Source organism: Oncorhynchus mykiss, chromosome 2, assembly GCF_057628025.1.
Source record: "Oncorhynchus mykiss isolate SJ-2025 chromosome 2, ASM5762802v1, whole genome shotgun sequence".
In the NCBI taxonomy this organism is placed as follows: Eukaryota; Metazoa; Chordata; class Actinopteri; order Salmoniformes; family Salmonidae; genus Oncorhynchus; species Oncorhynchus mykiss.
This window is the reverse complement of record NC_143023.1, coordinates 11,653,458-11,679,453: the sequence shown is the minus strand read 5'-3', so window position 1 is coordinate 11,679,453 and position 25,996 is coordinate 11,653,458. Positions and strand designations below refer to the sequence as shown.

The 25,996-nt window shown below is 42.5% G+C and overlaps 2 protein-coding genes across 24 annotated transcripts in view; one reads left to right on the top strand and one right to left on the bottom strand.

The window, feature by feature from the left end:
• Positions 1 to 5,499, top strand: part of LOC110520767 (inactive serine/threonine-protein kinase ULK4) — a 233,517-nt gene extending 228,018 nt beyond the window's left edge. The window contains exons 36-37 of the mRNA XM_090188661.1: positions 4,331 to 4,419; positions 5,298 to 5,499. Of these exons, the coding sequence (XP_090044787.1) occupies positions 4,331 to 4,419; positions 5,298 to 5,361 (153 nt within the window). The 3' untranslated portion in view covers positions 5,362 to 5,499. The remainder of the gene's footprint in view (positions 1 to 4,330; positions 4,420 to 5,297) is intronic.
• Positions 5,500 to 5,641: 142 nt separating this feature from the next.
• LOC110512888 (catenin beta-1) overlaps positions 5,642 to 25,996 on the bottom strand; it is a 41,745-nt gene continuing 21,390 nt past the window's right edge. For 3 of the 23 annotated variants that reach the window (XM_090188730.1, XM_036966171.2, XM_090188738.1), the window contains exons 2-16: positions 11,762 to 11,812; positions 11,415 to 11,639; positions 10,988 to 11,241; positions 10,632 to 10,870; positions 9,981 to 10,182; positions 9,691 to 9,835; positions 9,433 to 9,536; positions 8,691 to 9,029; positions 8,369 to 8,527; positions 8,140 to 8,259; positions 7,833 to 7,983; positions 7,465 to 7,586; positions 7,066 to 7,126; positions 6,533 to 6,757; positions 5,642 to 6,366 (exon numbers count right to left, since the gene is read on the bottom strand). In XM_090188730.1, coding sequence (XP_090044856.1) covers positions 6,549 to 6,757; positions 7,066 to 7,126; positions 7,465 to 7,586; positions 7,833 to 7,983; positions 8,140 to 8,259; positions 8,369 to 8,527; positions 8,691 to 9,029; positions 9,433 to 9,536; positions 9,691 to 9,835; positions 9,981 to 10,182; positions 10,632 to 10,870; positions 10,988 to 11,241; positions 11,415 to 11,639; positions 11,762 to 11,774 — 2,343 coding nt within the window. In that variant the 5' untranslated portion in view covers positions 11,775 to 11,812 and the 3' untranslated portion in view covers positions 5,642 to 6,366; positions 6,533 to 6,548. Of the gene's footprint in view, positions 6,367 to 6,532; positions 6,758 to 7,065; positions 7,127 to 7,464; positions 7,587 to 7,832; positions 7,984 to 8,139; positions 8,260 to 8,368; positions 8,528 to 8,690; positions 9,030 to 9,286; positions 9,317 to 9,432; positions 9,537 to 9,690; positions 9,836 to 9,980; positions 10,183 to 10,631; positions 10,871 to 10,987; positions 11,242 to 11,414; positions 11,640 to 11,761; positions 11,813 to 13,964; positions 15,436 to 16,539; positions 16,595 to 25,996 lie in introns of those variants that run through there. The other 20 variants (XM_090188694.1, XM_090188685.1, XM_036966163.2 and 17 more) reach the window with 18 other exon arrangements.

Below are 25,996 nucleotides of genomic sequence, written 5' to 3'. Positions count from 1 at the left end.
GTTTGTGTGTTTTACAAGGTAGGGGAATCAAACGTGTGCAATCAAATACCTGTTGATCTTTTCAATCAACGTGAAGACGTGTGTGTTGCCTCGACCCTGCACCCAAACTCCCTCCGAGTCCTCATAATGATAGATGGGTTGCATCTAGCCAATTAGATAAGTAGGAAGTGAGTGCGTAGTACAGTTCACATCCTGTATTCTGAATAAATTAAGTCAGGGCTTTATTTGGCTCATTTGGGCAAAACCTGGTCATTACCGCCTCAGCCATGGTCACAGACAGTCCTCTGGGTCTGTAGTCTGACGGTGGCTGAATAGCAGCACTAGTTATTAGCATGCCTAACAAATGTTTTATCCCCTAGCACTCTCTGCCCTTGCCTTTCATTTCATCTGAAAACGGCTTCAATATTCAGTTAACGACTTGGAACACTAATTGAATTGAGGTTACAAAAGGGCCTCCGAAAAGAAGGAAACTTCTAGTAATTGGATGTTCCGGGCGTTTTTGAGTTCTGATTCATTTGCCTCTGTCTCTCTTTCTCTCTCTCTTTGTCTCTCTGTAGTGTATGTGTGTGTCAGACACTGTGATCTAAGCTGAGGTAGGTGGGACCATGGTAGAGAGCAGCAGAGCCTGTCCCTCTCCCTTCGCAACAGCTCAACACACTGATCTCAACAGTCAGCCAGGGACCACAGAGAGAGAGAGACAGGCCACACTCTGATGCTCCTCAGACCGTCTTAGGTCATTCGTGTGTTCATCAAACTGAATTTATACCATGAACACACAAAGTACATGTGTTTCTGTGTGAGTGCTGGTGTGACCGAGCTGGGTTCTACCCCGGGTCTCCCGCCTCTGGGAACTAACACAAGGTACATGTGTTTCTGTGTGAATGCTGGTGTGACCGAGCTGGGTTCTACCCCGGGTCTCCCGCCTCTGGGAACTAACACAAGGTACATGTGTTTCTGTGTGAAAGCTGGTGTGACCGAGCTGGGTTCTACCCCGGGTCTCCCGCCTCTGGGAACTAACACAAGGTACATGTGTTTCTGTGTGAATGCTGGTGTGACCGAGCTGGGTTCTACCCCGGGTCTCCCGCCTCTGGGAACTAACACAAGGTACATGTGTTTCTGTGTGAGTGCTGGTTTGACCGAGCTGGGTTCTACCCCGGGTCTCCCGCCTCTGGGAACTAACACAAGGTTACTCGTCATGCGAGAGCTGCTCCTGGAACCCATTCTGTTAAATTCCACAGATTAAAGAGCAGCACCAGAGAAGATCTCACTTTAATCTTACGGGAGGAAATAAAGCAGAACAGTCAAGCGCAAGGGCCTTAAATCTGCAGATAACACTGGAGAGAGCTAATCATTATTATTATTATGAGAGAGAGTCCGCCCGTCCGCTCCTCTTGTCCACATGAGTTTTAAAAGTAGATCCCCTCAGACTGTATCTGTGAATGGGTTCTACTAATAGCTTCACAACCATGTTAATTCACTCTGTAATTACAGGGACTAGGGTTTGCCATCCCATGTTAGCTTTGATGTTCCAGCCTGAGTTTACATGTTAAACATTCTGAACAATCCACTTGTTTGTGGAGATGGGGGAGTGAGGGGAGGAGGAGTGAACGGGAAGGAGGGTTGGGTTGTTGATTGTTGTTTTGCTCTAACGTTTATCTCTCTCTCTGAGCTAGCAAAAGGCTTGCCCCGACTTAGGAGAGGCTATGGTCCAAAGCAGCTTAACACAGATATACAATACATCAGATGTATGCAGTTGGGCCAGGTTATCTGATAACCTGTTAGTATGGAGTCAGGATTCAGGACAGCAGAGCCACCCACCACATAACTCTCTCTCTCTCCCTTGTTCTCTCCTCTCTTTCTCTCTCATGTTCTCTCTCTCTCCCTTGTTCTCTCCTCTCTTTCTCTCTCATGTTCTCTCTCCCTCCCTTGTTCTCTCCTCTCTTTCTCTCATATGTTCTCTCTCTCTCCCTTGTTCTCTCCTCTCTTTCTCTCTCGTGTTCTCTCTCTCTCCCTTGTTCTCTCCTCTCTTTCTCTCTCATGTTCTCTCTCCCTCCCTTGTTCTCTCCTCTCTTTCTCTCATATGTTCTCTCTCCCTCCCTTGTTCTCTCCTCTCTTTCTCTCATATGTTCTCTCTCTCTCCCTTGTTCTCTCCTCTCTTTCTTTCTCATGTTCTCTCTCCTCTCTTTCTCTCTCATGTTCTCTCTCTCTCATGTTCTCTCTATATCTCCATCTCACTGATGGTTCTCCCTGTCTCTCACACACACACACACACACACACAGCGTAAACATACTCAGGCTCAGATGAGGACCATATTTATGGTCAGGTGTTTAAAAGCGGTCCCAGCTGTGACTGTCTGCTATTTTAAGCCTCCATCTCTCCAATTTGTCTGCTGCACGGCACGCAACCGACTTTCCAACGTTGTGTAGCGCTGACAACTGTAGCTAAGCATAGTTCTGTAGTGACTCGCTTAGTCTGACACTGTTTAATAGCACACAGAGGAAAGCTACGCTGCTTTCTCATTCAACATTGTTACCCATGCAGGCAGGTTATTTCAGTAAAAGGGAGTGTGTTGTCTACTAGCCACCTACTGGTGATAATACAGTTCTCTTGGATAGTGTTCTGTGTGGATACTAAGAATAGGACCAGGGAAGAAGAGGGAACCTGGAAATGCTAGCCTATTTCTTATTGTATTATGACATCTGTAAAAAAAATTTTTTTTAAAAGGCACAGTATTGTTGTGGAGAATAGCATGGGGTTGTAGACAGCTGGGGTATTAAGCAATATTACAGCAGATAGAATTATAGGATGAGAGAGGAGCTCAGAGAATTAGGGAAAGTCTCTCCTCCGAGGTACATAACCCTGTTGCCTGGCAACGGGCGGTACTTTGCTGGCAGAGTGGAAGGAGCCGGCGATGTCACAGGAGATTACAATGAAAATGTATTTGCAGCTTCATAAACCCAGCGGAGTAATTACCCCCGCTAGTTGGTTTAGTCGTCCAGATCCATTAAACACGGACGCCTTGTCATCACCTTTCCATCCCACTAAAAGAGCAGCTCACATACAAGGCCACGACAACTCAATGACTCACCTTCTAGGCAGCACCTCTCTGGGTTGAGATGGTCTGAGAGAGAGGGTATTACCAAGGACCAGAGCATTGCCTTGAACTCAAGTAGCGTTGATACAGAACTTTTCTCACCCAGAGGATTGGAAAGCGAGAAGCCGGCTTGGGGGTCAGGTTGCTGGCGGGTTGTGTCTATTGCAGCTAAGACCGCCCTCAAGCAAAGTTTGTCAGATTCTAATTTGTGCTCTGCCTTAATCCCAAACCTACCTTCCCTCTTTGACCATGCTGTGTTTGAAGCTGTGAAGCATGGAGCCTTGAGTCCCAGACTGCATCACGCACCTCATCTGGTGGCCCAGTTCAGGTTGACAGGAGACTAGAGACCCTGGCTGCCTTGGTTGGAGAAGCTCTGTAGCTCCAGGCTCCATTGTCAGAGAGATGATACTGAGATCCCCCCTGGCCCTGGCTCCATAACCCCTGTACTGGGTTTTGCCCCCTCTCCCTCAGTCAGCCCCCTTTGTTCTGCATGCATGCCTGGGCTCAGGCTCTATACACTAAGCTGGAGATCACAGGCAGAAACACTCCTTTCTTTCCTGTCAAGTGGGAACCAGTCCTTGGCTGCCTTGTCTCCCCACCTCTTCCTGTTTCTGAGCTGGACTAAGGAGATGTAATAAAGCACCTGCTCCAGATGTCAGTATAGGGGCAGCACTTTGTCTCCCTGCTGCTGTTCATTTTCCAACGTGACGTCAGATGTCTACTCTAGTCCAACTCCTGTGAACCAGACCTGGGTTCAAATACTTTATCTGAGCTTGATTGAGTTTGCCTGGTGCAATGGGAACCAATATAATAGTCCCAAAAGTTCAGAACCCTGCCCATCTGGCTCTCCAGGCATGCTCAAACAAACATTTTGGGGGAAAAAATGTATTTGAAAGCAGGTTTGCTGCAGTCCTGCGGTGTAGGAGGCCTTTAAATGCTTGTGGAGCAGTGAGCGGAAGGCTGGAGCCTCTAATGTAACAGTAGGCAGGGAAGGGAACACACAACACCTGTTTTCCATTAGCACAGACATTCCTCCTTTATCTGCCTCCATTTTGTGTGTGCTCCAATGTAGGCTAGCTTTTAAAGCTCCAGTGAGTGAATTGTCTGTTCGTTCAGTAGTAACTATGCCTGGCTACATCCTATAGAAATATAACCCCAAGGCTATATGAGTTGTGAAACCTGATCCATTGTTTTTGTAGCGTGTACTTGGTCATTCTGTCTTTGTTTTTTCCCAGATTCCAGCTACTACAGACAGTTTGTGGTACAGCTCGGCTGAGGGTCAAGAGCTGGTCCATGTTCTTCAGAGACTGAGTCATTCTGCCAGGTGTGTATTCAGACTCTCTCCAGTCTCCACTCTGATCTCTCTCTAGAACTCCAGCTTTGTCCTCAGGGCTCTGCTTTGATCCATTCATGTGGGAGGCCAAGGCAGGGTTGTGCGATGAAAGATTCCTTGAGCCCGTTGCGTCTCGAACTGGGGATAGTGGCCCATTGTTGGGCTGCTAGAGGCCTCCCTCTCTCCCTTCCTGAAATGGAAAAACAATCCCTTTGAAGTTGCCAAGCCAGGCTTATGAAGCAGAGCTTTGGACAATATTGGGGTTTGGGGCAAAGCGGCTGTGAAATTCCAAACTTCTCTCCATGTGTGACTGCTGGACTACGTCACCACCTCACTCACCATGGCAACAAAGGGGAATTTATTTTCTTGAGATTCTTAAAGGGGCAATCAGCAGTTGCTACATACATTGAATATGCCTCATGGGCTTTGTTCTAACTGTCCTACCCCATCAGAACCCAAAATAAACATTTTACTGTAAAAACACTAGCCTCAACATTGTTCATTTTGATGTCAGTCCTTGCAGCAATAGCACTGAATTTGAGTGATTACATTTCTCCTGCCTCATCCGTCAGCTTTTTACTGAAGCGGGGGGGGGGGGGGGGGGGGGCTTAATCATTTCTACTGCCGATTGCCAATGTGACAGTCAGGAGAGGACTGGAGGTGCATAGTTTGTCCAACTCTTGAAAGTTGACTCTACATTGGGCAAGTCAGTCGTCAACTACTACAAGTAGCCAAATTAAAAATGTGGCCGTTTGAAATTGAATTTAGGCTACAAGAAGTATGTCTATTTATCAAAGCCTTGTTCAATGTAATGGTTTTTAGGGAGGAAAACAGATCACATCTGTCCATTGTCTTCGTCTTCTTCCCAGGTCCCATGCTGATGTTGCTGTGGTTTCACTGGCAGTGGAGATCCTGACAGGGATCGGATTCTAGAATGTTGATTCATCAGCAACAATGGATTGGCTTCGAGAAGGACCATAATTCAGATCAGTGATCAGCAACATAAACCGTGTCTCCATTATGGTGCCTTGCTCTATTGCTTTATAATAAAACTGGAATGCAAAACCACAATGGATGGCATTCTAATATCACTTTACATCTCTAAAAAAATATATATATTTTACTCTAAACTTGCACAAACGACACATTTGCCCCCCCCCAGTAGCCTAACGATCTGAAAACTAGTCAGTTCCATAAACCACCAAGACAGAGCTGAAATTAAAGTCCATTTTTATTGTTTAGCCATGTCATGACCATGTCTCCAATAAGCACAGCAGGCTACAATAATTAGGGATTCTTTTCACCTCCTTGAACAGCTATCAACTAAAAGACATTTAAAAAAAGAAACTGCTGCCCTCCCCACAGACCCTTTGGAACAGTTGTGACACTACAAACAGTGCACACTTAAAGCAAGAAAATATTTGGACCATTTCCAATTCTTGGTTTTATACAAAAGCTACACAATGTTACACTTGATCAGAATACAATTCAACTGATTATTAGTGTTCTACACCATATCATTTTAATTGGAGCATTACCACTATAACTTAACACTACGAGAGACTTAAAATGGATACAAATGAGTGCAGAAAAGACAGGCGAGTATAATAACAAGCTATATCAGTACCATTACAGACTGAAGAATCATACAAAATAAAATGTAAAAAAATACAGACCAGGGTTTTAAATTCCATCTTTAGATCCACTCTTCAGCGTCATTTTCTTTGAGTAACCCACTCCAGGAATTCCTTTAACGCAGTTTTAACTCCCACAAAAGACCAGAACAAAGTTTCACTTCCACTCCACGTGTTCCCATAGGAAACTCAGCTTTCAGTAGTGTGTCAGGCACTTTCTGAGATACTAGCCCACTTTCAAAAACCTCCCAGCAACTTCTCCAGCCAAATCACAATGTAGGTTCATTCAGATCAGACGATACACCTGGAGGAGAGGAGAGGCACCGGCATTACTATGGGACCACAGAGCATGAAGACAAGCTAGAAGAGCAGAGTTAGAAACTTCAGCCACAGTAGTAGAAGTCCAAGCATGCACCAGCCTGTCACCGCCAAACACAGCCGTGGTGCCTAGTCTTAACACAGCTCCTTACCTAAAAAGTAGTCTATTTACAGGTCAGTATCAAACCAAGCCAACTGATTGCTGTCGCCTGGGGGAAGACCATCGATCAGGTCTTGGGCGTGGCCCAGGTCGGGCAGCCCGTCGACTGGGTATTCAGGGCCGGGGTGGTGGGCACCCATGTCATGGTCCATCATGGAGTCCATACCCATGGAGTCCTGCCCATATCCCCCAGAGTGGAAGGAGCGATAGCTAGGGTCTGCCAATGGAAGTGATGAGGGAGGGAGCACACACACACACACTTGTTAGAGCTTATTAACACAAGCGCCACACAGTAGTAGGATCAAAACAACCAATCATAATTCTCAGCCAATCACAGTACCAATCCAGACAAAGCCACTACAAATCCAAACTACTTGGTCTCCAAGCTTTAGCTAGCTAGCACAGTGGGGCCGGGGGAGTTAGTGTCAGGGGGTTGCTGCTGGAGGAGCCCAGGTGCTGGGCTGTTATGTGAGCAGCAGTTTGAGAGCTGCACACCAGGACAAGGCACCATGAGACAGTGCTTACCTTCCTGACGGTAGCCCAGGGCATCTCCCTGAGCGCCGATGTCCAGGCCCAGATCTCCTGTCTAGAGAGAGAAGGACCAGAGAACACAACATCAGGAACGAGGGTCACGTCAGACAGTAATCACTAACAGCCCTGAGGTGTTCTGCCCAGAAGTTGTGTCATGGGCCATGAACACAAGACACTTCCTTAGTAAATACAGAGCTCCTGGCTCCAGATCCAAGCACATCTAATACTTTAAAGTTCTTTTAAAGTATGACACTTCACGTAATTTGGCATGTCTCCCAGGCTGCTTCCCAATTGGCACCCTATTCCCTTTATAGTGCACGACTTCCGACCAGGGCCCATAAGCCGCGTGCCATTTGAGATGCAGCAGACAGAAGTGACTAAACAGCAGCGCACCTCGTTCCAGGTCATAGGCTCCGTCCTGAACAGGGAGCTGGTGAGCTCCACAGACAGACGCTTCTTATAGTCCTGGGGCTTGTCTTCAGACATACGGAACAGAACAGCAGCAGCATAGGTGGCTGAGGAGAGAACAAACAGGGTTGAGTCGTCTCACTTAACCATCTATAGAACGTAATGCACCAACAGCCAGCTAGACAGATCCTTCTGGACAGAGGCCTAAACCATAGATATTCTAGAATTCCCATGACTGACAGACCTGCATAGCTCTAGAATGGCAGCCATTTGCATTTATTTGTGGGCTAAACAATCATAAGAGTTCTGAGGCGCCAACAGAGCTGGTTGTGGACCGAGGCCTGTTAACTCACCCACGCCCTCGTTTCTGGAGTGAAGCAGCTCTGTGAGGGGGGCGGTGGCGCCCTCAGCCTCGATGGCCTCCGCTGCCTCCTTGTCCTGGGCCAACTCACACAGAACTCCTGCAGCCACACGCTGAATGTTCTCAATTGGAGAATACAACAGCTGCAGCAACAAGAGAAGAGGAAGGTACAGGAGTTGCAAAGATCAGATTAGTTATATATTTTTTTTAATTAAGTTGTGTAGTTCAAATTGGAAAGAAAAAGATCAAAATTCTGTAGTTGTGAGGAGCAATACATTTAAGTTGCTTAGAGTTCTTACCTGAACAAAGAGTGGAATGGTGTTGAGTCCTCTGATGACGATTCTGTTGTGGACGTCTCTAGCCAGGATGTGCAGAGCTCCAGTACAGCCCTCCACGATCTCCTCCATACGAACTCCCTCCTGTGGTGCAGGACAACCATTAGTTCAGAGACTACAGAGAGCATTGAGGAAACTATGCACTTACAGATGCACTGTGTGGAGGTGTATGTTACACACAAGCGTGTCTTACCACAAACTGCTGCTGGGTGCCTCCCATGGAGGTGCGTCTCTGGGTGTCCTGGTGGGCTCTGACCAGCAGCTGCACCAGTCTGGGGATGGCCCCCTGCTCACGCAGAGGGGCATGGTTGGCTGGACATAGAGCCAGGTTACGGATTAGGCCCACAGTGGCCTGGAAGGAAGAGATCACATTTAAACCATTTCATTTAAATAAACAAGTACTCATTTCCAAGTCAGGGAACTAAGTCTACAGATGAAGGTTCTGCTACTAACTTACACCGATGTGGAAACAAATGTTGATTGGCCACATCCCATTTTCATAAAACAAACATTACCTTGATGAGGGGCCAGTGGGAGGGGGGATGCAGCAGCTTGACCACCACAGGCAGGCCGTAGTGAAGCCGCACAGCATTCTGGGCCATCTCAGCATCCTGGTGGCGGCTGGTGAGGTGGCGCAGGGCGCAGATGGCCGGCTCAGTGATGTCCTCGCGGTCTCCGGCACGCAGCACGGTACGGACCAGCGCCTCAATCCCCCCAACCTGACACACCATCATCTTGTTCTTGTAGTTGTTGCAGGTGAGGTTGGACAGTATGCCGGCAGCACACGTCACCACGTTGATGTCATCAGAGCCCAGGAGCTGGACCAGGGTCCCCAGCAGACCTTCCATACCCTCCTGTTAGAGGAAAGGAATACACCGGCATGTCTCATCCAGACCAACACAGCTAACCACCAGACAGCCTTACACTGACCGCTTCTTCTCAGAGAGATGCTTACACTAATTCCTCTTCTTCAGGTGGGTTTAACGCTTTACTCTAATGAGCCTTTAGTAAGTCAGCTGAACTGTAAGGGTACGATGAGCTGGGCTGTAGATGAAGTGGGCTCTGACTAGCCACAGCTCCAACACAGAAAGGCAGGAAGGACTACTTTTACCTGCATCACATCTACTTCAGCTAAGGTCGTCTTCTCCATGGAAAAAGGCAGGGAGACAGAAAGAGAGCTCTTATGTAGGAAGAATTCAGGAAGGAAAGGTGTAGGAAAGAGGAACAGAGGTGAGCCGTCCCCCACTAGCACCTCACCTGTTTGGTGGCAGCATCTGACAGGTTCCTGAGGGTCCACAGGCAGTTCTGGACTAGTCTCTGACTGGGGTCTGTGAGGTGAAGCCCAAGAGCCTGCATACCACCTGGAGAAACACACAGCCTTTAGCCCAGCTCACTGTGAGTATCAGTGGAGAGCCAACTGAACTAAGTTGAGCAAGAGCCCACTCTGCAATATATATATTTTTTTTTTTTTGAACTGAGGCAGAATCAATAAGGTCCATAAAAGGTAGTACGTACCAGCCTCTACGATGGCAGGCTTGTTGCTGGAGCAGACAGAGAGCACTTTGAGAACTCTACTGGTAGTCCACAACAGCTTTTCATATGTGTACGTCCTCATGATGTTGACCAGGGCCTGGGGCCCACCGCTGGCCAGGATGATAAGCTGGGAATGGGTAGCATCAAAGACGTTTAAAATACACCAAGATGGATCACAATTAATGCCTGAATTAAGGGACAGAGCGAAGCATCAAAGATGTTTAAAACCAAGAGATCAGTAAATGAAACTGATTTTAATTTAAATTCCTTACCTTGCTTTCTTGGTTGCCGTAGGCAAGAATCTGAAGGCAATCTGTTGTGATGGCGAGGAATTTGACGTTTGTCTTGTTGAGCAAGGCCACCATTTTCTGCAGGCCCCCGGCCAGACGCACGGCCATCTTGGCACCCTCCTGGTGGAGCAGCAGGTTGTGTAGGGTGGTGATGGCGTAGAACAGCACTGAGTCCACTGGGGACCTGAGGAGACAGTTTTAGGTTGGAAGGTACCAAAGGCTAACTGAACACAGGAAGGTGGAAAGAAATGGAAAGAAACTAGCTAACTGTAACTGTTCCCCCCTGTTTGAGGGGAGAACAGTTATAGCAGCATTTCCCCCAACTCAGTCCATTTTGGTTTTTGCCTTAACACGACAGCTGATAAAATAATCAAAGCTTGACGTGTTGGTTCTCTGACTCAGCTGTGAAGCGCTAGAGCAACAACAAAAAAAAGGGGGGGGGGGGGTCAGTTTGGGAAATACTGAGTTAGAGCAAGACGTTGCACACAACCTCTAATCTTGACCACATAATGAACAGTTAGTGAGATGCAGGGGGACTTGTAGATCAGTGATTCTGTGCAGTTCATCTTAAAACAACTTCCTTAGAAACTCAAGAGACCGGTCAGGTTACAGTCCAGGGGCTGACAGACATACCCAAGCATTTTGACAAGGGCGGGGATGCCCCCGGACTTGAAGATGGCCAGCAGACCCTCTCTGTGGTGGGACAGGTTGTGCAGGGTGCCGGCGGTGCAGCGGGCTGTCTCCACATCGTTGGTGTTCTGCATGGTGCGCACGATTGCCGACACCATCTGGGGGGAGCGCATGATGGCGTGGCGGCTAGCCTCCTTCTTGGACAACTGGTGCACCATCACTGCAGCCTTGTTCACCACCACCTGGAAGAATAAAGACAGAAGAGGTCAGGACTCTATACAACCTAACACCATTAAGTCAGGTGCATTTCTTAGTTGGTTGGGGACCAAAGCGGGCCAGTTGTGGTTAGCTGTACGCACCTGGTCCTCGTCGTTGAGTAGTTTGGTCAGCTCGGGGATGGCACGCGTGGCCAGCTCGGCGTCATCCTGATAGTTGATGAGGTTCACCACGGCATGCTTCAGCATCTGAGAGGGCTCAGCCAGCCGCTGCACATTGGTGGGGTGTGCCCCATCAAACTGGGTGGAGGGGAGCTGCATGCCCTCATCCAGGGTCTCTGGAAACATGGCCGCACGCACCCTCTGGGCTCTGGTCATGGCATACTGCCCGTCAATGTCTGGAGAGAGGTTAGGTCAGAGCCACTTCTCTAAGATGGTGGCCAGATTCCTCTAAAGCTGAGGTTTGTCAGTAGAATAAAGTACTAACTACTATCCATTAACTTCACACCATGTGACATGTTCAAAATCCCAGTCAAGCATTCCCATGGTATTGTAGTGTATTTTTTTTTACCTGACACTTGGTCTTGTGTGAAGGACTGAGAGAAGCCCTGCTCCCACTCGTACAGCACCTGGTTATCCACATCCTCCTCCTCTGGGTTGCCCTTCCCACTCAGGGAGGGGGCGGTGGTGGTAGCCCCTGAGTGGATACCAGAGTCCAGGTACGACTGCTGCTGCCAGTGGCTCACTGCAGCCTTCCGGTCAGGCTCCATGGCCATGTCCAGCTCCATCAGATCAGCTAGACATTAGATAACAACCAGCGTTAGGTTACTTGGAGGCAGTTCAACCAGAGGGGAAGACCGTTGAATTAAAAATCAGTGGCAGCAATGTTTAAGTTATTCTAAAAAGCTGAATACTTACACTGGGAAGCCATGTTACTTTCAAAACCCACAGCCTGCACAGCTTCCAGATCTGAAAGTAACAGAACAGCAAAGTTCATTCATAGTCGTTTCCACCTCAGCTCATGCCAAAACAAATAGCACAAAGCAACCTTTTCATTGGACCAGCTAAATTCCAGCAGAGGGAAAAAACAGAATCAGGGCTGCATTACCTAGACATCAAATGAACTGCTAACTTGGTGGCTAAATGTATGAAGCATTAACTTGGCAGCTAAACTAATGGAGGCCAAATAAAAACAGTGGGGAATGGGGGCTTCAAAGACAGCAACAAAAAAAATGACAGTCTTCATTTGAGGATGTGCTACCAATCTGTTAAATACAGTCCCTTGGATTAATAAACAAGAATACCAAAGAGAGTTCTGTTAGACCCTATATTCTGGGTTCTAGAAGAGCAAATCAAGCTTCATTTATACACCACATTTCAGACAACTCAAAATAAAAGCTGAAATATTTACTACAAACACATGTTTAAATAAGACAAACTGAACTAAAAAGCACTGTAGGGAATATGGCGCTATCAAAATCCTTTAGCTTCACAAGTGAGTGATGTTCATAGATTTGTTTTTACGTCACATGATCCCTCAGACAGGTCCAATGCAAAACACTAGGGCCATAAGGATACCAGTATCACCATACAAGTATCGTGGCAAGGAAACTAAATATGAAGCAGATTTAATATTTAGGAAAACAGCCATAATGTTGGAAACAAATGTCACCCAAAGTCTAAATGTATTTTCCAACCTATAGCACACAATATTTTACATACTTTAAGGACTGAAACTTATTTGAAATTAACTTTTTTATTTTGCGACACTGCCCAACAAAACACCTTGCTGCAGCATTAGCAGAGATACCATCACAACTGTGTTTTAGTTTATACAAGAAGGTAATGAAATCCATTCAAGTTTAGTACCCCCCCCCCCCCCCCACCCACCCCCACCCCCACAAAAAAAACAGGATCTCCCAGTATCACCAGACCCTCTGGTGGACAAGTTAAAACCCACATGCAGAGCCGTAGATACACTTAAGAGTCAGATGGGAAAACAGCTTTGCTCACTACCCAATTTGGGTCATTATCAGAACCCAGCAGCAGACAATAAGTGTAATAAACTGCAGCAAACCAATCAATATCCAAAACCATCCCTGGCAATTGCTTCAATTTAAACTGTAAAGAGCAGTATGAATCACAGATTAGGAGGCTGCACTTTAAGGGGCTATGATGGGATACTTGTCCTCATACCCATGTTTAATAGTCACTCACAGTTTCTATGGAGATTATTCAGCACATCTGCTTACAATGCATGCACTAAGAGGCTAGTAGTCAAAACAGCAGACATCTGTGGTGGAGGGAGTCTGACTGAAAACACTACCATATTGCCCTGGGCTAAAGACACTGGGACCTAATAGGCTGTTTCAAGGGACATGGATTCCTAGAGCACCAGAAGAGCGATAGTTTGAGGAACATAGATGAATTTGCAAAGGTTGCCTATCTAGGATACAACCAAGCCTACCGACATAATGGTAAACATATGGAAAGCAATTGAGAAATTCAGAGGAGATCATAAACAAATGAACATTTCCAAGCAGTATAATCTTCAGTTCCCTAACCATATGTCTGTTTAAAAAGACAACCGCCAAGTTAAATGGAGGTTAAACGTAGCAACATGTGAACGTGGCTGTCAGAGAAACTACCAGAGAAAGCTTGGTAGCTGCTTTATTGTGAGCTGAATTTGAGACCACAATCGCTCCCCCTCAGAGCAATGTGCACGGTCAGCAGTCACAACTACTAATTCCTGGTCCACAGTTTGGCCTACTGTGCATACTACCATGGCCAAATTATTTTAGATTGTAACTAACCACCCATCAATAACCACCCATCAATAAAGATGATTTTAAAGAAAATTACATGACAATGTCAAACAAGAACATTATCTCAGCAAACAAGTATTGTTTACTGTATTAGGCTACTACTCGTCATTGACTGTAGTAAAAATCCAAGGTTACTTATTAACAACGCTAGACATGAAACCAATCATGAATCATACCCTTGCTTTCTGCAACTTTTACAGCATTAGTCTTCTGTAAAAGTTAAAAGTACGGCACCAAATTCTAAAACCTCAATTTCATTCACAGAAACAATTAATCCACAGAGGTATGTGTCATACCTTGCAAGACCGAAGTTTCGATAACTTACTGTGATTTAGTAAACCACCAACCCTCCGGGAAAGTATGCAAATGTTAGTGGTAGATGAATCACGGCAATATATCCGTGGCAACGTTATTGTATTGTCAATATTTTGTAGGCTAACAAACAATAAGATACGTTACAATGTCCAAGGCAAAGGCATTATGCACGTTTCTTCCAAATATCAAGATGAGATGATCCCGATTAAACAACGTTGGGTTCTTTAAGGGGTATTTCCGGAGTAGTTCCGCTGTGTTTCACTAGAAATTGGTGGCAAGAGCAGAAAAATCTTCCACCAGCGAGCTAGCTCCCCACCCCCACATACAACCAAGTCCACTTCAGTCTGCCCGAATTTCCGATGAGCAACAACGACTCAAATTTCAGTCAAGCTCCTCCTCAACTTCCTCTCAAATCACAACGGCTAAGGAATTTGTCGGTCTTTGTTTAACTAGACATCCAGTAAAACAGTTTTACCCAGTTGCTAAAACAAAACTTGATTTATTGACAGCTATCACGTTTGACGAAATTAAACAATATTAGTTGACTTTGATAATGTTAGCTAACAAATCCACTTAGTTACAATGGGCATCGTACATTGAAATGTTGTTAATTTATTTACAATCAAATCAGTTGATTAATTTAAAGTTAGTGTTGGACGTGGGATAGTGTTTGCGCTATTGCCATCAATTTCGACGTAGCTAGTGACACTAGCAAAAATGGAACCTCTTACTATTATCTAGCTAGCCAGCCAACGTTAGCTGCTTGATTGAAAAATTATCTCCATCATTAGTCTTAACTAGCTTGCTAACGTTACTTAAATGTCTCCCAGTTCAAGCCAATTGAAAAGTAACAGGGCAAAACGTTCCAGTCAGCTGTATCAATAGTTGCTAACTAGACAGTTGTTTCTCACGACCACTAACATGAGTCAAAGCGCCGGAATGTTGACCTAGCTAGCAAATCACCTCGTTTACGGCAGCTAGCAAACGCTAGCTAGCGGGGAGTGTCCGGGCCATGGCGCAGCCTGCTACCACCATGGCTAGCTGGCTAAAAATGAATTCAATTCGTTTCTGATAAAACTGTATTTGTGAATTCCAATCAATTCTGTACGACTCCAGTTGTCGTGATCACGACGCGCTGATATTCAGATTGCTTGCCACCGCCTTTGGACTGCGGGAAACATTTACCTACAAACTAGCTAACTTAGCTAGCTACCAACCAAATACAACGCAATACATTCGATGTCAAATCCAAATAAAATATATATAAAACAATTTACGAAGATGCATACCCTTGTCAAATGCCACAAATCGGTCTCCTCGCGTTTAGGTGGATAAAACCAACGCCTCGTGGGGAGAAAATAAAATAAAAAAATACGTTAAAATTACAATCACAAGCGAGTCCTTCGACTAGCCCCTCAGCAGTCAAGGAACAACTTGGTTACTGCTGTTGAATCATTGGGTTTAAGATGGCGTCTCACTGTAATAGACCGAATTACAATTATGTGGCAACTCTATCCTTCCGCATGTAGGAATAAAATAGATACCATATCATGGTCTTTATCAAATTATCGAAGTGAAGTCCGTTATATATATATGTATATTAGAAACAATCTTAAAACAACTTCATACAACTATAATGTATTGTATTTTATAAAAGGAAAGAACAAATCCTGATCATAAAATCGGCGTATGAATCCAGATGGTATGAAGTTCCGGCAGTGTACCTTTTCCATAAATTAGGATGAAGACCAGGAATGCATCTATGGATTGGACTGAAAAATTCTTCAATGGACATCACATAATTATCAAAAAAATTGCAGTACTTCGGTTCGGAATCCTAAAACGGGCAGCTTATTGTTTCAACTGAATTTACTAAAGAGACATTTACAATGGTATACTGAAAACGTTCTCAGAGGAATTTAGTTCTACTGCATGTCTGAAAATGGCTTATCTCTAGCCTAGGCACTGCTCAGAATATACTAAGGGTATTTGGAATGTAGTGTGTGTAGGAACTGTTTATTTTTTTCAAAACGATTCACCTGATTCCATATAATGTTGCGACAGTCATGGTTTTATGATCACCTTGATTTCTTTTCTATATTTTCCACAACATTGTGTCATGTTTATCTAGTACTGAATACTTCATCATACAAATTTGTATTGGTCATATACACATGGTTAGCAGATCATGTAAGTGTAGCGAAATGCTTGTGCTTCTAGTTCCGACAGTGCAGTAATATCTAACAACTACCTAATACACACAAATCTAAAGGGGTGAATGAGAATGTGTACATATAAATATATGGATGAGCGATGGCTGAGTGGCATAGTCAAGGTGCTATAGATGCTATAAAATACAGTATATACATATGATATGAGTAATGTAAGATACGTAAACATGATTAAAGTAGCATTATTTAATGTGGCATTGTTTAAAGTGACTATTGATCCATTTATTAAAGTGGCCAGTGATTGGGTCTCAATGTCGGCAGTAGCCTCTCTGAGTTAGGAATTGCTGTTTAGCAGTCTGATGGCATTGAGATAGATTTAGTATACCTGAATATCCCTTTGTGAATAACATCCTAGAAGATTAATATTCCCCACAAGGAAGCTGCAATCAGAAAAAAATGTGTCAGTGCAATAAATACTGAACAAAAATATAAACACAACCATTTAAAATATTTTACTGAAGCTGCAATCAGAAAAAAAATGTGTTACAGTTTATAAAAGGAAATCAGTCAATTAAAATAAACAAATTACGCCCTAATCTATGGATTTCACATGACTGGGCAGGGGCACAGCCATGGGTGGGCCTGGGAGGGTATAGGTGGCCTTTTATTGTCCCCAGCACAAGGTGCACCTGTGTCATGATCATGCCGTTAAATCAGCTTCTTGATATGTCACACCTGTCAGGTAGATGGATTATTTTGGCAAACGAGAAATGCTCACTAACAGGGATGAGAACAAATTTGTGCACAACGTTTGAGACAAATATGTTTTTTGTGCGTAGGGAAAATTTCTGGGATCTTTTATTTCAGCTCATGAAAAATGGGTTTAATCATGGATGTTTTACAGGGTTGGTGTCAATTCCATTTCAATGCAATCAATTCTAGTCTAACGTAAAAAATAAAATAAAAATAGACTCATATCTGAAATGATTTAAAAAAAAATGGACAATAAAATAAATAAATGTGTATAGTTGTTACTGTACATACTTTTAGTTTCTCATGCGATTAACAACTCATTCCTTGTGTGATGTGACCCCAAATGTTATGCCTTTGTCAGTACTTTATTAAGTGTAGTACTCACCTGACCAAAAAACTCTCTCTTATAGATAACCTTCAGGTGACATTATTATGTGGACACAGAGATTCGTTTCACATCTTTATTTACAATATTGTTTTTAAGGGAATTGTATTGGCGGGAATATCTAATGAACACTAGGCCTAGATGTGACATGCCAACGATCGTTTATACAAAAATATTACTAGAATTACATCAGTGATAAATTACATTTGTCCCCCAAAAAATCCTGTAGATTTGTTTTGACCCCAATACGTTCTGATGAACAGTCAGGGTGTAAACATTTAGACATTATATGCAATACCCAAGTCAATATGCAAGGTCTGAATGGATAACAGTACAGTATTGTAAATGTAGATTCCAAGGCAAAACAATTATATTGAAGGCCCAATGCAGCCATTTTTAAATCAATATCAAATCATTTCTGGGTAACAATTTAAGTACCTTATTGTAATAGATTTCCATTCAAATGGACCAAAACAGGTTTTAGCAAAAAACAATTTCTCAAGCAAGAAATTTGCTAGGACTGTCTGGGAGTGGTCTGAGTGAGGAAGGGAAAACAGAAAACTAGATGTTATTGACAGAGGTTTGGAACTCTCTTTGTTATTGGTCTATTAACTAATTTACCGCATGGTGACTTCACTGGGCCTTACAGAAAATAATTACATTTAATTTAGAAATAAAACAATTCAAAATACTGTTACTGTGAAACCCATAAATAGATAAATAGACAAAGTGCACATAGTATATTTAAATAACTATGATAATAAGTGCATAACACATAGATCTTCAGATCCACAATAGGAATCTTCAGAAATGTACATATTTCTGAAAACAGTAGCTCTTCGAGAGAGAAAAAAAGAAGGTGCATACTATGATTATTGATCAAATGATCCAATGACAAAAGAGGCAATGTCAAGCTGTCAATTGGTTCTATATGTTTTGTGGGAGTTACTTTGACAAAACACTCATAATGGAGGATATAATTTCAGAGAAATACCACTGACACTAGTCTGATTTGAATTGTTTGTGTTGAAAACTAAGGCGATGATGTGGGAAAATATTCAGAGTGTAATCTGTGTAATAAAAAATATACAGTAACATAATGATACTTGTTGGGCAAGATTCAATCATGACCATGTTGCATATTGTGAGAAACGTGCACTATGGGAAAAAATATAACTATTGTTCCTGCACCCTTTCATTTTGTTAAAATTATCTATATTTGTATTACCAGATTATCAGGAGTACTTGAAATGTGCTTTTCAATACTACATGAATACTGAGATATTTCATTTGAATCCCTTCCCACAATAGTTAGATTGTCATTACAGTACATTGGTATAAATCACACACACACACATGCTCACACGCACGCACGAACGCACGCACCCACGCACGCACGCACGCACGCACGCACACACGCACGCACACACACACGCACACACACACACACACACACACACACACACACACACAGTGCAGATTCACCAGGCCTTTTGCGTGGTTGGGAATCACTACGCCTCATTTTAAGCACACATTCTCCCCGCTGAAGGAAAGAGTCTATGCACCAAAAATAAACATAGAGACAAGGATTACATGTGCAAAGCCTATTCTCTCCCAATGGGTTCACGTGTACTGGGGAAGTCACAGGTCTCAGTCACTGCCAGGAGGGCTTACGAAAGGCTGGGGTTACTCATGGAGCTCTGTTGTGATTGGTTACATTAGGCTGTGTGTGAGTGTCTGTGAGAAAGTGAGAGAGAGCAAGAGAGCGAGAGGAACAGCACCCGGATGCAAGAGAAAGAACTTGGTCCCTTGGGAAGCTGCTGGAATTGATGCTATATGCTGAGGGGAGGGTCTCTTTTCTTTCGCTGTGAAAGGAGGGGGCACTTTAAACCCACTTGTATGCACATAGGATTGTGTCCCCTGACCTCTACTCAGCCAAAGGGCCTGATCCTACATCCTTGCAGAGACAATAGTAGTAGGTGCAAGGCAAGGTGAGCCACCAGGGTCCTGGGTTCCTCTGTAACATGTAGACATTAGAGGGATACAATGCATTTCTACCTCAAATTAAAAAACAAATTACATTTTGTTTGTCCCATTTGCCGAATACAACAGGTACCTTACAGTGAATTTCTTACTTACAAGCCCTTAACCAACAATGCAGTTTTAAGAAAAATAAGTGTTAAGAAAGTATTTACTAAAATAAACTGAAGTAAAAAATAAAGAAATGCCTGTCCTTACTCCTATAATGTTGAAATAAGTGTTCACATTCAACAAATACAGCAAATATCATTACAATCCACCAGGGCCCTGGATCCCTCTGTTCACAGTGGTAATAGACAGACATAGGGAGGGCCCTGGATCCCTCTGTTCACAGTGGTAATAGACAGACATAGGGAGGGCCCTGGATCCCTCTGTTCACAGTGGTAATAGACAGACATAGGGAGGGCCCTGGGTCCCTCTGTTCACAGTGGTAATAGACAGACATAGGGAGGGCCCTGGGCCCCTCTGTTCACAGTGGTAATAGACAGACATAGGGAGGGCACTGGCAGTAAGTATTGTACACTTCTTTCTATCTGTCCTGTTGCAGGGTTGAAATATAAGGGGATTCTATCTCCTAGTTGAGAACAATGGGTCAAGCACAACAAATACAGCATCTAACATTACAATCCATTAACGTCTTCGTTGTACTGCACTGCCGACCTACAATTCCAATTCCAATTCCATCCAAAACATGGATGACAATAAAACAAAATAAATACTGCTAGCAATGGGTAGTTACTGTTTATCATAGTATGAAGTTCCACTGGGTGAAATAATTCAATGTATAAATCTTTAATAGAGGTGAGAATCAGTGGAAAGGTCATTGGGTAAACTTGCCAGGAACCCCTCAGTGACATCTACAAAAAAAGAGTGAGGAAGAAGGGGGAACAAATAGCCTTTGACTTAACACACTGAATGACTAGCATAGCCCCCTACCCTTCAGTCACAGCTATGCAGCTCTCCTATATAAACCTAAGCAGCTTCTAGTTTGGTGCCAACGTCTATCAAACTGCTCAACTCTTGAAGTATTTATTTATTTTATATTTATATTTATATTTATTTCATTTATTCTATTGGAAATATGCATATATATATATATATAAATGTTGCCATGATAAATAAATAATGTTGCCATGATAAATAAAGGTAAAATATATATATATATATAACCTATGATTGCATATAACGCTTCCAATCCTTTATACTGTACATGTTTTGTGTTCTATGTTGTTATGTTGTTATGTCTTGCATGTAGCAATCCGTCACCACACATGACGTTCCCTCTCAGGAAATAAAAGTCCATTTAAATTTGACTTTGAGTAATAAGATTTATATAGGGCCTCCAATGTCATAAAGTAGAGTACCTAAGTGCAGTATGTCTTTATGAAATGTAGAAATATTTACACTACCTACTGGAGGTGTACGTCATTACACTCACGCTACAATTAATGACTTCAACCACCCAGTTACTCAACCCTGCACCTTAGAGGCTGCTGCCCTATGTACGTAGACATGGAATCATGGGTCACTTTAATAATGGAACGCTAGTCACTTAATAATAGTCATGTTAATAATGTTTATATACTGCTTTACTCGTCTCATATGTATATACTGTATGCTATTTGACTGTATTTTAGTCTAAGCCACTCCGACATTGCTCGTTTAAATATTTATGTATTTCTTAATTCCATTCTCTTACTTTTAGATTGAATGTATTGTTGCATTGAGCTATAGCTAGTCACTACTAGATACTACTGCACTGTTGGAGTTAGGTACACAGGTATTTCACTACACCCGCAATAACATCTGCTAAGTATGTGCATGTGACCCATAAAATTAGATTTGATTTTAATAATAGAGCTATGTTCAGGAAATACATGTTATTTTTGACTTCCTACTTCTGGAGACAGAAATACTGAGGGCTCAATTGAATCGAACCTGTGTAGTTATTTTTCCCAATGGTCAAATAAAAACAAAGAATGGTTTAGAGTGACTAGCTCTACCTCCTCTCACTCCCTCCTCTAAGGAGCATTGACACAAATACCCCTAAAATATGTAGGGGGAAATAGTTAAGTAGATATTTGATTACACAGACTATTCTTGTGATTTCGTCTATTGTTCTAAATCTGATGAACATAAAATGACTTCAACAACAGTATTAGCAAGCCATATATACCATGTAACTAACTGCCTGTACCTACAGTAAACACCTGTCACTGTTAATAAATAATAATATTCACTTGTACTATATAATTCTGCCTGTGTAAGTATAAATACAAGCAACATATTCAAGGTCATCAACATAATATCAAATACAGTTAAATAGGATGTAATTTTTCTGACTAGCCAACCCTTTTCAGAGTTGGTGTTTTACAATACTGCCAGCGCACAGTGTCACTTCTGACAACTCAGATGCAAAAGTCTCTACAAATATCCTTTCTTTGTAAAGCTGCTTAGACAACAATGTCAGACTAGCCGACGGCCCCTTTTGTGTATTCAACCTTATTGTTAGGCTCAACACCACGGCTTAAAGTGTTGGTCATCCAGCCCTACAACATGAGTCTGTTCCATTGTTGGACCGACTGACGCCCTGCAAAGACTCAATAACAAACACATTTCTGCACAAATATCTTAACCTGTGAAGAATGACATTTTCATGAGATGAGAGATAGTTCATCACACCAGCCTCAACTCTACAGTATGTACCAGAATACTCTAAAGATATTGATAACTGTAGGTATTCTTAGAAATGGAAATGCAATGAAACGGCCATGTTGCTCTGTCTTTATCACATTAGATCAACCCTGAAACGGCCATGTTGCTCTGTCTTTATCACATTAGATCAACCCTGAAACGGCCATGTTGCTCTGTCTTTATCACATTAGATTAACCCTGAAACGGCCATGTTGCTCTGTCTTTATCACATTAGATCAACCCTGAAACGGCCATGTTGCTCTGTCTTTATCACATTAGATTAACCCTGAAACGGCCATGTTGCTCTGTCTTTATCACATTAGATCAACCCTGAAACGACCATGTTGCTCTGTCTTTATCACATTAGATCAACCCTGAAACGGCCATGTTGCTCTGTCTTTATCACATTAGATCAACCCTGAAACGGCCATGTTGCTCTGTCTTTATCACATTAGATCAACTCTGAAACGGCCATGTTGCTCTGTCTTTATCACATTAGATCAACCCTGAAACGGCCATGTTGCTCTGTCTTTATCACATTAGATCAACTCTGAAACGGCCATGTTGCTCTGTCTTTATCACATTAGATCAACCCTGAAACGGCCATGTTGCTCTGTCTTTATCACATTAGATCAACCCTGAAACGGCCATGTTGCTCTGTCTTTATCACATTAGATCAACCCTGAAACGACCATGTTGCTCTGTCTTTATCACATTAGATCAACCCTGAAACGACCATGTTGCTCTGTCTTTATCACATTAGATCAACCCTGAAACGACCATGTTGCTCTGTCTTTATCACATTAGATCAACCCTGAAACAGCCATGTTGCTCTGTCTTTATCACATTAGATCAACCCTGAAAATAGAAAGAAAAAGCATAACAAATGTCCCTGTTATAGACAAAGACATCTAACATGAATCTTTCGATCCATTATCAGAATTAAAGAGGAGAAATGTTAAGATAACAAAAATGTAAATACATATATCTCTGTGTAAAATAACAACTATTCATTTGTAGTATTTTACTGTGTAGACTTTGACTTTTTAGATCAAATATATTAGTTAAATGGCACTCAAATGACCAAATATCAATTTTTCTATTAATGCAAGGTTAAGCAGTGGAAAGTAATAAGGTCTGATGCTGAAATGGATGATATTTTCAGTATTGACATGAATTAACATAGCAGAATTTGCAATGCAAGACATGTATTCTACAGATCTCTCTGTCTAACATATTATTATGACAACAAAATATAATAAGAAATAAACAATTGATAAACAAAGGGATTCAATCGAACACACTTTGCATCGTTCAGTCAGTAGCTCTTTTTCCCATTGTGAAATAAAAATCAAAATGATTTTGGTTGCTGTGAAAACCTATCACCAGGTCACAGTATATTTGATTCTCTATTTCAGATAAATGAGTGTAGATATGGCTAATAGTATAGAAACAAAGACTATGTGTACACATTGTAATGGTGGGTTTCATTCAATTCCAGCTGTGGTAAAAGTGGAAGTATATTACATTTTGTAATTGTGGCGTTGAAAAATGATACATTTTCATATCTCCTAAAAGCACATTCTAAGTGTATTCCCTGTAAAGTGTAACATTGATCTGAGACACAATCACTAGACAATGGCATATTTAACAGATATGCCTATCTCTCTGACTGAAAAATGACCCATACTCTGAGACACAATCACTAGACAATGGCATATTTAACAGATATGCCTATCTCTCTGACTGAAAAATGACCCATACTCTGAGACACAATCACTAGACAATGGCATATTTAACAGATATCCCTATCTCTCTGACTGAAAAATGACCCATACTCTGAGACACAATCACTAGACAATGGCATATTTAACAGATATGCAGAACTAAGATATTTATCCTGTTTAGTAAACCGGTGATCAATGATATTCAGACCCCTAACTCCATTGAGCATCAATCAACAGTTCTGTTGTCTATAACAGAAGTTACAAGGCCATCTCACTGCCTGGGCTGTTTCAGATCTGTTGGAAACGTAGTAAGGTAACTTTTGTACGATATGTACTCCTGGCTGAGGTTAAAATGAAGCGCCCACATGAACAATGGTTGGATTTAGGTGCTCTTGTCTGTCTGGACAGTTTTTTAATCCATTTAGGGGACAAAGACTGGCCATGATCTATTTCAAGTCGTCTTCTGCAGTGTTTTAGTCAGACACAGAATAACATTATTTTCTAATCAAAGATAAATAGCCTATACTCTAAGAAGGGTTCTTCCTTCGTTTGAAGCTCTATATTTGGGTGCAATCTATCGTCATGTAGAATTCTAGAATATTAAATCACATTTTATTGGTCACATAAACATATTTAGCAGATGTAATATACAGACGTTCTGAGAAATCCAGCTAGCGCAGTCTGAGAAATCCAATCCTCTTCATCGAATTTATCGTCGTCCTCCTCCACTGACAATAACCTTAACAAAAGATTCACAAGGCTGTGGATGTTGAAAGAGAAGGAACCAAATGGCTGAGTGATGCAGAACATCCATTGTTTAGTTCTTTTATGTTGGAGCTAATCACTATACACTGCAATTTGCAAACAAATTGGCCAATAACTGAAACATATTGTCCTATACACAACATATATATTGTGTTTGAAATATTAAGTTGATTGGTTCTAAGAGTTTTGAGCTTCAAAACATGACTCATTTCCTTTATATCTCAGTCTAAAGCGAACAAGAGATTTACCTCACAATATGTAGGTTAGTGGTATTCTATTGGAAATGGGCAAGCATTGGTATGGCACATTCTGGGACTGCAGATGGAGACTGCAGCAAAACATTTCACAGCACCTTGATCTTGATTTTCTACCCCACTGACTTCTGTACATAAACAAGATTTTGAAGGAAATGCTTTCATTCAACATGAATGACTTTCATAAAAATTGCTTGTATTTTATTTCTTAGTGGTGACTTGCTAATAAGCCCATTGTCCCAATCCAAATGCCACATTATTTTTGCTGTAAATTTAGCTGTGAATAAGCTATATTGTTGTCTCTACCTTCTTGCCCTTTGTGCTGTTGTCTGTGCCCAATAATGTTTGTACCATGTTTGGTGCTGCTGCCATGTTGTTGCTACCATGCTGTGTTGATACCATGCTGTGTTGTCATGTGTCGCTGCCATGCTATGTTGTTGTCTTAGGTCTCTCTTTGTGTAGTGTTGTGTTGTCTCTCTTGTCGGGATGTGTGTTTTGTCCTGTATTTATATTGAATGTATTTATATTTTGAATCCCAGCCCCCGTCCCCACAGGAGGCCTTTTACCTTCTGGTAGGCCGTCATTGTAAATAAGAATTTGTTCTTAACTGACTTGCCTAGTTAAATAAAGGTTAAATAAACACCAATAAAAAGATAATGTGCTAGTACTGTTACAGCAGACTGTTTGACTACTGATGAACAAAGTGTATCTTCTCCTTCCTGTAGCAGCAGCCAGAAATCCCAGTACATGACAGAAGCAGTAAAACAGTGAATTAGTGCTCTGTAGTGGCACGGCATCCAAACATGTATCAAAGCAGGACGGGGGGATGGAAAAATCACCCGGGACGTTGGTGAAAAACAGAAATGCAGTTTTTGTGTTTAGAGAGAAAGAGAAAACGGCGAGGTGTAAAGAGAGACGGGGGGAATATAATCTCATCATGCAGGGTCCATGGTGCCTATTTACCCAAAATGCAAAGAGGCCAAGGTCTTTAGAACATCCCGCTGTGTCGATTGAAAAGCAGGAACAAATCAAAGACACAACTCATCTGTGTTTATATTTCTCACACAATGACAAAACCCACCCCTTTATATGCCGTCTCTTTATTTATATCCCTGGATCGGAAAATGCACAGCGTTTCCCATCAACTCTTCCCTGTTCTCTTCTCTGTTCTCTTCCCTGTTCTCTTCTCTGTTCTCTTCCCTGTTCTCTTCCCTGTTCTCTTCT